The sequence below is a fragment of the Giraffa tippelskirchi genome, chromosome 10 (assembly GCF_054371585.1).
Source record: "Giraffa tippelskirchi isolate mGirTip1 chromosome 10, T2T-mGirTip1v1.2.pri, whole genome shotgun sequence".
Lineage (NCBI taxonomy): Eukaryota > Metazoa > Chordata > Mammalia > Artiodactyla > Giraffidae > Giraffa > Giraffa tippelskirchi.
In genome coordinates, this window is record NC_137284.1 from 97,577,752 (window position 1) to 97,591,127 (window position 13,376).

General features: G+C 40.9%; 1 protein-coding gene across 1 annotated transcript in view; it reads right to left on the reverse strand.

Annotated features, from left to right (window-relative positions):
• Nucleotides 1–13,376, reverse strand: part of MET (MET proto-oncogene, receptor tyrosine kinase) — a 120,694-nt gene that overhangs the window by 2,334 nt on the left and 104,984 nt on the right. Inside the window, exons 18-20 of the mRNA XM_081537884.1 lie at nucleotides 13,256–13,365; nucleotides 11,885–12,050; nucleotides 17–153 (exon numbers count right to left, since the gene is read on the reverse strand). Coding sequence (XP_081394010.1) covers nucleotides 17–153; nucleotides 11,885–12,050; nucleotides 13,256–13,365 — 413 coding nt within the window. The remainder of the gene's footprint in view (nucleotides 1–16; nucleotides 154–11,884; nucleotides 12,051–13,255; nucleotides 13,366–13,376) is intronic.

The window sequence follows — 13,376 nt, forward strand, 5'->3', positions numbered from 1 at the left end:
TGGAATTCTTACTTACAAGGGATCTGGGCAGTATTCAGGTTGAAGGAGCCTTCTTCCTTGCAACAAATAAACTGTTATGTCAAAGGTGTTGACGTCAGGATAAGGTGGTGCTCCTCTCGTCATCAGTTCCCAGAGGAGCACGCCAAAGGACCACTGGTCAAACAAGGGAAGGGAGAATCCAGGTGAGGGAAGAATGGCCGCACAAATACGAAAGGTGATAAGTAGGTCTTCATAACAAAACTTGGTTTAGTATTCAATACTATTGCTGTTTTAGGCAAAGTTTTCCTTGAAGACAATTAGTAACCTGTAAGTTTATGACTTGTTTAAACCAGAATTAAAATTTAGATTACAAGCAAATGTAAAGTTTTCAAAAAGGATGCCTGAAGTCCACATGATGATTTCAATTTCATCAGTAGTTAGCACAGTGCATTTTCCAAGTTCTTTCCCTATAGAGTCAAAGCATTAACATGTTTCTATCCTTCTTTATTCAGTGGCTTCATTACAAGTTTAGATTATTAGTAAAAAAAAAAAAAAGAAGACAAGGCTTCCAAAATTTAAATGATTTCCAAATGAATGGAAACACTCCTAAAGAAATGTAACCATATCTAAAAGTTAATGTTAAAAGGTCTAAGTCAGTAAAAGTAAAAATCTATATTAAAAATCAGAAGTAATAAGACTGCTCAGCATCAAGGCTCTTGAATGAAAAATGAATTTCAATAAAATAACTATATTTTGAAAATGTTAAAGGAGGAAATTAATATAAAACAGCTGTAACAGTACTTTATAGGATGATCACAAGGACACAGAGAGGTTGACTGATTTGCTAAAAATTTCTCAATAAATTTGAATTCACACAGGGATAAACATTTAAGAGTTCATGACTCTTGGATTTTGCTTGGTCTACTGCTGCTGCTGCTGCTGCTAAGTCGCTTCAGTCGTGTCCGACTCTGTGCGACCCCATAGACGGCAGCCCACCAGGCTCCGCCGTCCCTAGGATTCTCCAGGCAAGAATACTGGAGTGGGTTGCCGTTTCCTTCTCCAGTGCATGAAAGGGAAAAGTGAAAGTGAAGTCGCTCAGTCATGTGCAACTCTTAGCAACCCCATGGACTGTAGCCTACCGGGCTCCTCTGTCCATGGGATTTTCCAGGCAAGAGTACTGGAGTGGGGTGCCATTGCCTTCTAAACTTCACTAAATATGCAGTTTCTTGATTTAGAGCACTCTCCTTGGAACAGATCAGGTCATGCCTGCTATCTCACCCTGGACATGTGCCAAGGTAAGAATGACACAATGAGAGTAAGTCAACATGTGTGGGTCTTCCCCGGGGCAGAGGACCCAGGAAATCAGTTCTCTCATGACACCTCCAGGACACTTGCATACAGCAGCCCAGAGGGGTACAAATGAGGCCCTGAGGAAAAAGAAGCTTGGAGGGGAAAGAGAATACAGCCCAGACATGAAGAGCAGGAAAACATAAAACTGAGATGCAAGCGTAGCTCGTAACTCAGCAAGGGGACTAAAGCATGTGTTTCTGAAAAGAAGCAAGCAGGTAGACATTGTAGTTGCTGATACAAATCTCCATGAACGACTTTTTCCTTTTGCCCAAGTTCAAGAATGCTTTAAGGCCACTGACTTCCTTGATCCAAATAGACAAAACAAACTCCTTGGGTGGGGTGGGGTGGGGGCGAGGTGGGGCAGGGTACTAGATAAATTTGCTGTCTTCTGCAGCCTTTCAGAGTTTTCAAAGCCTCAAAATCTTCTGAGTCACTTCTGATGACACCACTGTGTTAAGTCCTGGAATTTGCATTAGAATTTAAATCAATTTAACAAGTATCTATTGACCCTTGAGGGGTTCCCACCTGGCGCTAGTGGTAAAGAACTGGCCTGCCGATGCACAAGACAGATGCAGGTTCAATCCCTGGGTAGGGAAGATCTCCTGGAGAAGGAAATGGCAACCCGCTCCAGCATTCTTGCCTGGAGAATCCCACAGACAGAGGAGCCTGGCGGGCTACAGTCCATAGGGTTGCAAAGAGTTGGACACGACGAACGTGACTTAGCACACACTGACCTTTGATGATGCACAGGTAGGTTACTGTCCAAGTTACTGGACAGGCCCTGAGGCTGATTTAACAGGGTTAAGAGAATTGTGCAATTAGTTATGCAATTAACTGTCACGTAAAACAATAATATCTAATAACTGGAATACAGAGCAATTATAGAAAAGAGGTACAGATGTTGTGAAAAAGGCAAAGGGATAATAGTGGGGTACTAAGAGAGGCTTTAGGAAGAAAGTGACAGTATAGTGGGTCCTGAGGAACAGTGAGAGTTTGTTCTGTAGATACATGTATTGTGAGGGCAGAAAGAGTGTTCTGGATGAAGGCAGTGGGCCCAGGGGTAAAGGGTAAAACACTCAAACGTGTTTTTTTGAACTATAAGGACAACAGGTCACTCTGCTTGATGTGTGGAGCAGATGAAGGAATGAAGGATAGATAAGGTTGAAAGGGGACCGTGTTTTTGAATAAGGTTGAAAGGGGACTGTGTTTTTCAATGTTAATCATGGGTTAAACTGAAATCAATGGGACGTGACTGGGGTTGAGCTCCAGGAGATTGCATCTGTAAACAGTGCTTTGAACAAACAGAGGAAGCCCATCCACAATAAAGAGACCAGTTAGGACACTTTTGAACACTTTTGAACGGGGCAGGTGAGGGCTGCTACTGAATACTGGCAACATGGAACCTTATGAGACTGAACTCTCTCTCTCCTGGGAGAGACTGAACTCTGCCAGGAGAGTGAACTCTCTAATTTGCTCTCCCAAATTAGAGCGGTGGGAGAGAGCACGTGTCATCAAATGAGCTTGGCATGGATGAGCATCATGCCCTTTAAAAAAAGATTGTCTTATTTAATCCTTATAACAAGTCTGTAATGTATTCAGTTTTGTAAATGTTTCAAGAATGAGGAACCGAAGTTCTGAGAGGCTGATTACTAGTGTGTGATCAGGTCTCCCTAACTGACAGCCTAGGTTATAGGATGTCTGGAGGCAAATTTGCAAAAACAAGGGGGAAGAGTTGGATAAATTTAGTCCTTTAAGGAATTATAGTGAAAGTCACTCAGTTGTATTCGACTCTTTGGGACCCTATGCACTATACAGTCCATGGAATTCTCCAGGCCAGAATACTGGAGTGGGTAGCCTTTCCCTTCTCCAGGGGATCTTCCCAACCCACGGATTGAACCCAGGTCTCCTGCATTGCAGGCAGATTCACTACCAGCTGAGTCACCAGGGAAACCCAAGCAACTGTAGGACTTAGACAACTGATATCAGAGGAGGGTTGGAAAAATCATGGGACAGAAGAGGTGAGAGGGAGACAGTTTCATGAACAGTCTGCATTCCAAACTCCCCTTAACAGCTTGGACTGACTGGATGGTAGGGGGTGGGGAAGTGAAGGAAGAGAATGATACTGACCAAGAAGAGAGAGGCTGGGGGTGGGGCATGAGAGGGAGGGATAGAGAAGGAGAGAGAGACAAAGGGGTGGGGGAGGTGTATGATGCTTGAGCATTAAAAATGATGGAAGCAAGTCAGTTTTAGTTTCAAGACAGGAGAGCACAGTCTTTCGTGCTTATTGTGTGAATGATCAAGGCTTTCTGAATATCTGAGCACCAGAGTGAGCTCATCTGAAGAATCTCTGCCTAATTTTACCAAAGATGAAGCTCAAAGCAGTTGTTAGAGGTAAGAGATTGTTACAAGCTATAAAAAGTGATAGGCACATTGCTGCAGCAATCAAAGAATAGATACAGCCAAATTTGAGCATTCAAAAAAGCAATTATCTTTCAATAAAAAAAAATTAAAAAAGTAAACTGAGATATAATACCTTTATAAAAAAGCATAACTAATTTAAAAATGGATTAATTGATAAAATTTAGCAACTAGTAGGTTGATAATCTTTTCAATAAAACTGAAAACTTCTGCTCTTTGAAAGACACAATTAAAAAGGCAAGCCACAGACTAAAAAGTATTATTTGTAAGAACACATATCTGATAACATGTACCTATAACCAGAATACATAATGAACTCTTAACAATAAAATAAAAAATAACCCAATTTAAAAAACACTAGAAAATAGAATGTATATGATCTAGCAAGCCTACTTATGTGAAATAAACCAGTTACAAAAAAGACAAATACTACATGAGTTCGCTTATCATGAGGTATCCAAATAGTCAAACTCTTAGAAAGTAGAATGGCGGTTGCCGGAGAAACTGGGGGAGGGGGAAATGGGGAGTTGTTCAGTGGATATAGAGTTTCAGTTTTGCAAGTTCTAGAAATCAGTTGTAAAGCACTGTGCACACAGTCAACTATACTGTACAATACACTTAAAATGGTTAAGATGGTCAACTTTATGTTTTTTATCATAATAAAAAAAGAATAACTATGGATACATTGATACTGCTGATCCTCTCAAATGCATTATGCTATGTGAAGGAGACAGACTCAAAGGCTATTTACTGTATGATTCCATTCATAGGACATTCTAGAAAAGGTAAAACTACAGAGAAAAAATGGACCAGTGGTTTTCAGGTTTTAGGGTTAGGGCAGGTTACACCACCAAGAGGTGTAAGGAAATTTTCTGGGATGATGGAACTGTTTCATATCCTGGTTGTGGTGGTTGGGGTCATACAACTGATGCAATCTTTAAAACCTAAAGAACTGCACAATAGAAAGGATGAAGAGTTGGTATATTGCACAATGGTGATACCATTAATAGAAATAAAGAAGTGAGGCATCGACAGTTGGCAGGGAAGAACTTGACTTTGAACACAGTAAATTTGTGTTGCTGATGAAAACATTTAGTAAGAGAGATGCAAAGGTGACTGTTGATGGGAATGGTTGAAATTGTTGAGAGAGGCTGACACCTTAAGACCAAAATCCTGGGGGACAGTTGTATGTAGGCTGTGAGAGAAGAAAGAGAAGCTGTCAAGGTAAAGAAAACACAGTCTAAAAGCAGGAGGAAAACAGGATGGTACAGTGGCCCTGAAAACAAAGGAGAAGGAAATTTCAAGAAGAGGATAGCTGACGATATTAAATGCAGCAGAATGATGAAGCAGGATGAGAAAGCCAGTTGGTTGAACAAAGGAGAAGTCAGTACTGACTTTAGTGAAAGCACCTGTTCTAAGCACAAACACTATGCAATACTGGATATGAGTAACTGCATGTATAGAAGATACTTCAATTGTTGGAAAGGGTTTCAAGAGTACTCAGATTTTAGCTGAACTGCATCTGGGCATTTGTGAGAAAGTAGACCTTCCTACAAACAGGCAAGTTTTTGTCTGTAGGTCTCAACATAATATAGTTTATTACAGGTGCTTGGATATGTTCTATGTCAACATGCAAAAGATTGTGCTGTCTTAGAAATGAAAACTTCATGCAAATTTATAAATCCATCAATAACCATCCAATCAATAACAATCTGTCAAAGCAGCATGGTATGGATTACTCAGGTTCACCCTTTATATAGTACAGTATAGAGTCTTTCAATGAGAGGGAGAAAGACATAGCACTTTCAATCTATAGAAGCCTGTGTAAATTTCCTAAGTATCTGAGTGACAGTCGCTTTACAAGAAGTGCTAAACTCCTTGCTGTGCATGTGTATTTTTGTGAAGATAGTGGTGAGTGATACAGGACTATCAAAAAGCCCAGAATCCCAACTCCTGCTTTGAGCATCCAAAATTTCATCAGACTTGTCTTAATAACTTTGCTGAGGTATGATTTATATGTCATAAAATTTGCCAACTGTAAGTATATAGTCAATGATGTTTAGTAAATTTATATAGTAGTGCAGCTATCATCACAATTTAGTTTTAGATCAATTCCAACATCCCAGATACTTCCCTCATGCCTGTTGGTAGTCAATCTTTGCTCCCACCCTCAGCCCCAGGCAACCACTGATCTGTTTTCTATCTCATTTTTTTTGCCCCTTTCTGGAAATTTCACATAAATGGAATTACTCAATGTGTTATAATTTTGAGTCTGCCTTCTTTCACCTGACATAATGTTTTTGAGGTTTATCCACATTGTCGCATGCATCAGTGGTTCTTTCACATTACTGAATAACATTATTCTGTTGTATAGATATACTATGCTTTATATACCCATTTGCCAGTTGATGGACATCAAAATCGCTCCTGGTTTTTTGGCTATTATGAATAACACTGCTGTGAGCATTCATGAGCAAGTCTTTGTGTGGGCATATGTTTTCATGTGCTTATTAGCTAGGTATTCATACATCTCCTTGGTAAAATGTCTATTCAAATCTTCTGCCTATTTTTTAAAAATGGGTTATTTTGCCTTCTTATTGAGTTCTAAGAGTTGGTTCTCCTTCCTAGCGGTAGTCAAGTCTAGATGAAATGTACATGCTTTCAGGATGGGTTAATTCTCTTTACCTGATGCCTTTACCTGTCATCATCACCAATGTTTCCTCAGCCTACCTCTCTAGCACCTTTTTATTTCATCTTTTTCCACAATCTTTCAGGATTAAAATCCAGGCAATAAGCTCTAGCATGGGCTATCACATCCACTTACCAATCTTATCCACCCTGAAGTCCCATTCCTCCACCATGTCCTGTGATACATGTGTTCATTGAAAACATGCTCTCAGTCACCCTCAGCTTATTCTCTTATGACTCCTCCACTTCCTCAGGAACTGAAACTCTGCTTTCACTTAAAGACCACAACATCTTCAAAACTCTTACCAATAGAGGCCACACCTCTCTCTCTTGCTGACTCACAGGGAGGAGGGTAGACAACTTCTCTCTTCCCAAAGCCATACTCAGATCCCCATCCCTTGTTATATCTTAATAGCTGCCAATCCTTTCTCTTTTGCAATCTACGTCCTCCATTAATGCTATTTTCTTCCCACCTTGTTTGCTGATGTCACAAGTTAATGCTTTTCTTGATTTTGGTTGTTATCCTCAAGGATTGAGACATTCCTGTTTCCCTACCTCCACATACCGTGTGGGGCTACCCAAGACAGATGGGTCATGGTGTTCTTGCCTTGAGAACCCCATGAACAGTATGAAAAGGCAAAAAGATAGGACACTGAAAGATGAACTCCCCAGGTCAGTAGGTGCCCAATATACTAATGGAGATCAGTGGAGAAATAACTCCAGAAAAAATGATGGGATGGAGCCAAAGCAAAAACGACACCCAACTGTGGATGTGATTGGTGACAGACGCAAAGTCCGATGCTGTAAAGAGCAATATTGCATAGGAACCCGGAATGTTAGGTCCATGAATCAAGGTGAATTGGAAGTGGTCAAACAGGAGATGGCAAGAGTGAACGTCGACATTCTAGGAATCAGCGAACTAAAATGGACTGGAATGGGTGAATTTAACTCAGATGACCATTATATCTACTACTGTGGGCAAGAATCCCTTAGAAGAAATGGAGTAGCCATCATGGTCAACAAAAGAGTCCAAAATGCAGTACTTGGATGCAATCTCAAAAACGACAGAATGATCTCTGTTCGTTTCCAAGGCAAACCATTCAATATCACGGTAATCCAAGTCTATGCCCCAACCAGTAATGCCGGAGAAGCTGAAGTTGAACGATTCTATGAAGACCTACAAGACCTTTCAGAACTAAAACCCAAAAAAGATGTCCTTTTCATTATAGGGGACTGGAATGCAAAAGTAGGAAGTCAAGAAACACCTGGCGTAACAGGCAAGTTTGGCCTTGGAGTACAGAATGAAGCAGGGCAAAGGCTAATAGAGTTTTGCCACGAGAACACACTGGTAATAACAAACACCCTCTTCCAACAACACAAGAGAAGACTCTACACGTGGACATCACCAGACGGTCAACACCGAAATCAGATTGATTATATTCTTTGCAGCCAAAGATGGAGAAGCTCTATACAGTCAGCAAAAACAAGACCGGGAGCAGACTGTGGTTCGGATCATGAACTGCTTATTGCCAAATTCAGACTTAAATTGAAGAAAGTAGGGAAAACCACTAGATCATTCAGGTATGACCGAGATCAAATCCCTTATGAGTATACCGTGGAAGTGACAAATAGATTTAAGGGTCTAGACCTGATAGACAGAGTGCCTGATGAACTATGGACAGAGGTTCGTGACATTGTACAGGAGACAGGGATCACGAAAATCCCCATGGAAAAGAAATGCGAAAAAGCAAAACGGCTGTCTGAGGAGGCCTTACAGATAGCCTGGAAGAGAAGAGAAGCGAAAAGCAAAGGAGAAAAGGAAAGATATTCCCATCTGAATGCAGAGTTCCAAAGAATAGCAAGGAGAGATAAGAAAGCCTTCCTCAGTGATCAGTGCAAAGAAATAGAGGAAAACAACAGATTGGGAAAGACTAGAGATCTCTTCAAGAAAATTAGAGATACCAAAGGAACATTTCATGCAAAGATAGGCTCGATAAAGGACAGAAATGGTATGGACCTAACAGAAGCAGAAGATATTAAGAAGAGGTGGCAAGAATACACAGAAGAACTGTACAAAAAAGATCTTCACGACCCAGATAATCACGATGGTGTGATCACTCACCTAGAGCCAGACATCCTGGAATGTGAAGTCAAGTGGGCCTTAGAAAGCATCACTACGAACAAAGCTAGTGGAGGTGATGGAATTCCAGTTGAGCTATTTCAAATTCTCAAAAGTGCTGCACTCGATATGCCAGCAAATTTGGAAAACTCAGCAGTGGCCACAGGACTGGAAGAGGTCAGTCTTCGTTCCAATCCCAAAGAAAGGCAATGCCAAAGAATGCTCAAACTACCGCACAGTTGCACTCATCTCACATGCTAGTAAAGTAATGCTCAAAATTCTCCAAGCCAGGCTTCAGCAATACGTGAACCGTGAACTTCCAGATGTTCAAGCTGGTTTTAGAAAAGGCAGAGGAACCAGAGATCAAATTGCCAATATCTGCTGGATCATCGAAAAAGCAAGAGAGTTCCAGAAAAACATCTATTTCTGCTTTATTGACTATGCCAAAGCCTTTGACTGTGTGGATCACAATAAACTGTGGAAAATTCTGAAAGAGATGGGAATACCAGACCATCTGACCTGTCTCTTGAGAAACCTTTATACAGGTCAGGAAGCAACAGTTAGAACTGGACATGGAACAACAGACTGGTTCCAAATAGGAAAAGGAGTACATCAAGGATGTATATTGTCACCCTGCTTATTTAACTTATATGCAGAGTACATCATGAGAAACACTGGGCTGGAAGAAACACAAGCTGGAATCAAGATTGCCGGGAGAAATATCAATAACCTCAGATATGCAGATGACACCACCCTTATGGCAGAAAGTGAAGAAGGACTAAAGAGCCTCTTGATGAAGGTGAAAGAGGAGAGTGAAAAAGTTGGCTTAAAGCTCAACATTTGGAAAACTAAGATCATGGCATCTGGTCCCATCACTTCATGGGAAATAGATGGGGAAACAGTGGAAACAGTGGCAGACTTTATTTTTTTGGGCTCCAAAATCACTGCTGATGGTGATTGCAGCCATGAAATTAAAAGACGCTTACTCCTTGGAAGGAAGGTTATGGCCAACCTAGATAGCATATTTAAAAGCAGAGACATTACTTTGCCAACAAAAGTCCATCTAGTCAAGGCTATGGTTTTTCCAGTGGTCATGTATGGATGTGAGAGTTGGACGGTGAAGAAAGCTGAGCGCCGAAGAATTGATGCTTTTGAACTGTGGTGTTGGAGAAGACTCTTGAGAGTCCCTTGGACTGCAGGAGATCCAATCAACCCATCCTAAAAGAGATCAATCCTGGGTGTTCATCGGAAGGTCTGATGTTGAAGCTGAAACTCCAATACTTTGGGCACCTCATGCGAAGGGTTGACTCAGTGGAAAAGACCCTAATGCTGGGTAGGATTGGGGGCGGGAGGAGAAGGGGACGACAGAGGATGAGATGGTTGCATGGCATCACCGACTCGATGGACATGGGTTTGGGTAGACTCCGGGAGTTGGTGATGGACAGAGAGGCCTGGCGTGCTGCAATTCATGGGGTCGCAAAGAGTCGGACACGACTGAGCGACCGAACTGAACTGAACTGAACCTCCACATATCATAGTCCTCTTGATTTATGAAAGGCAAACAGAATATTCCATTCAACACCCAGGCTCCTCCACACACTCTAGACCAAATCATTCAGGTTCCAAGACCCTTCTTGTGCTCTGAGTAGCAGGAGCCTCTGCTGACCATACCCCATTTCTTCTTGACACTTTCTCTTCCTCTGGGTCTTCCACTTCTCTGCTTTTCTCCTTCATGGCATGTATGTAGGTTCCTCTGAATAATTGTATTGGAGTCTCAAAAGCCTATTTCCAGCCTTGACCTCTGCTATGGACTGAATTGTGCACCATTCTTTTCAAAATTCATATGTTGAAACTCTAACTTCCAGTGTGATGATATTTAGAGGGGGAGCCTTTGGGAGAAAATTAGGTTTACATGAGGTCATGAGGATGGGATTAGTGCCTTTACAAGAAGAGACCCAGAAAGCTTACTCTTGCTCTCTCCCCAGCATAAGGCATAGTGAGAAGGTGACCATGTGCTTGCCTCATCAGGATTTGACCACTGGAATCCCCATTTCCCACTTTCAGCCACTAGAACTGTGAAAAGTAAATGTCTGCTGTGTAAGCCACCCAGTCTATGGTGTTTTGTTATGGCAGCCCGAGTTGATTAAGACAACCAAGGTGTTTGTACTAGCTGTAGATACACACTTCCAGTTGCACGAAAGACACTTCTGCCTGTATGTCCTACTCCCAAGTCAAACTCAGCATGTGCAAGGCATAATTGGTATTTTTCCTCTTAAACTGGCTTTTGTGCCTCTATCTCACATAATTGTAATTGTACCAGTATATAACTTCGCTCAGCTGTGACTTTCATCAATTTCTTGCTAAATACTGTTGTTTCTACCTCTGAGATGCCTTCTCTTCCATCTTTTCTGTTTTTACAGTATCTATATTATTTCATATTCTATCTCTCACTTTGTCTTCCTGTGTCTACTCCTCTCAAAACATTCTGCAGAATGAAGAAAGGCTATAGTGTAATCTGATTCCACATGGCCAGAGAATAAATTCCAGACTCCCTAGTTTGCTTTCCAAGGATCTCTATGATCTACTATGAAAATATTTTTCTCAGTTTATTCTCCCTCTGCGCCTTCTATTTTTGCCAAATCACCACTGCTTATTGTCTGCTTAGAACTTTAAAGAAGTGAGTACTTTCCTGCCCCTTTATCTCACCTGGACTGGCATTTTTTATTTCACTGTCCATTCCATCATCCTTACTTTAAAGCCCATTTCAAGAATCACTTTCTCCACCAGGTGAAAGGGCAGTGTGGTAGATCTGGCTGCCCAGGTGGGTGTCTTCCCCACCCTCAGATGCTTGTTCTGTGAGAGGAGGATGACCTTTGCAGATAAAGGAGGGCTAGGCAAAGGAATAATGTTTTCACTGCTAGATATGCCTCAGGGACAGCTTCTAGGTTTCTTTCTCTAGGTAAAATTCTTCTGCCCTTGAGCTACCAGTGACTAGATTAATCCCAGTCTACTTTGTGTGAGTTAGTGATGAACATGGCTTCCCTCTCCTGCTGAACAAAGCTCCTGGAGGGCAGGGCTTACACCCAGTTCTCAAGGACCTAACATGCTGTTCTGCTGGACATTTATTCAAACATTTTTTGAATAAATGAATGAATTTATGAGACCATAGTATGAGTACTTGTTAAACAATCAAGCCCATTTTTACTTATGAAAAAAAGCTGAAATTATGGTGTTGAAGATTTCTTTTTTAAAAAAAATTAAGTTCCCATAAAATTACTAAAAAAGTTGGATATGAAAGTAAAGAGGAGGTTGAGATGATGAATACATTACCACATCTGACTTGGTGGTAAATTTCTGAGTCTGCAGGCTTTCTAAAGCCATCCATTTCACTGGCAGTTTTGCACCTGTTTTGTTGTGTACGCTATAGTATTCCTTATCATACACGTCTCTGGCAAGACCAAAATCAGCAACCTTGACAGTGAATTTTTCATCCAGCCTACAGAAAAAACAAAAATTATTACCAGTGGCTAAAAGAGAATAATTTACAGTGATTCTGAATCTCTATTGATTAGAACAAGCAGCTTCAGTATTTGAAATCCATAACTTCTGCAGAAGAGCTTCATCTGGCCTGTATTGACTAGCGCTAAATCACAATGGAATCCTTGAATAAAAATGCTTGACATTTACATTTCAAATTCAACAGGCCAAAGAAAGAGATTGTGAATGATGTGGCATAAGAAAATCTTTTTGCTTTAATGTAGATATGGAGAAGTAGTAAAATTGGCCACATTCCCAGCTTTCTTTGGTTGCTAAATCAAGTATGCCAACTGACTACCCAAAGCAATCAGTAATTACCACTTGACAATTTATTAGCAATACTTAGTTTTATGGGGGAGATATGACAGGGGACTGTTATTTTATTTTTTCCTTCTCAAAGGGCTAGGCTAGTACATACAACTCTTTTCCATCAGTGAGGTAATAGAGAAAAAGGATACGTAGTAAAGCATCTAGGAAAACAGCAAGGTTCCAGGAAAATCAATTCTTCTATCTGAGGCTATGTATCCTTTGTTTAAGCTGGCTTTTATGTTGTTACACTGACCAAAACCAAGGTAGGAAATTAATAGCACAGTTCTTTCATTCACACATACCATAAGCCATGAATCGGTGCTATGGAAGGGAAAGCTCTGAATCAATTACAAACTGTTGACTGTTGTATTACACAGCCCAGGCAGCCAGACACAAATAAACCTCTTTGTATATTCATTCTCAAATACCATTTTTGGTAGAGTTTCTGCAGGCTGACTTCAAATCCACTCTTGGGAAGTTACAATATGTTGGTATTTGTGTCACCAGCCCCTCTCCGTTTCACTGTAAAATGCTGCAGATCGAATTGTCCCTTCCAAACACTAATGCACTGTGAAACCACAGCACTGGGGCTATGGGTGGGAAGGAAAAAGAAAAGCTAGAGCACACAACAGCTGTTTAAGACCCCCCTCTGGAGAATTCCTTTTAAATTCTGTTTGATAAAGCCTGAAAGCTCCACCTACATACCCAGTGCTTACATATCGATTTAGAACTGTGACGAAAATAAAGGACTTTTACATGAGAAGAGAAAACATCCTCACTAGCCTTGAAGAGTGGGAAACAGATTCCTCTCTGTCACTTAATTTGGACTGCAGGCACAGAGATTCTTATACTTACATACAGTTTCTTGCAGCCAAGTCTCTGTGGACAAACTTTTTGCTTGCAAGATATTCCATGCCTTTGGCTACTTGAAGACCAAAGCCAATAAGATCTTTTACAGTTGGGTTCTGTAATCAAA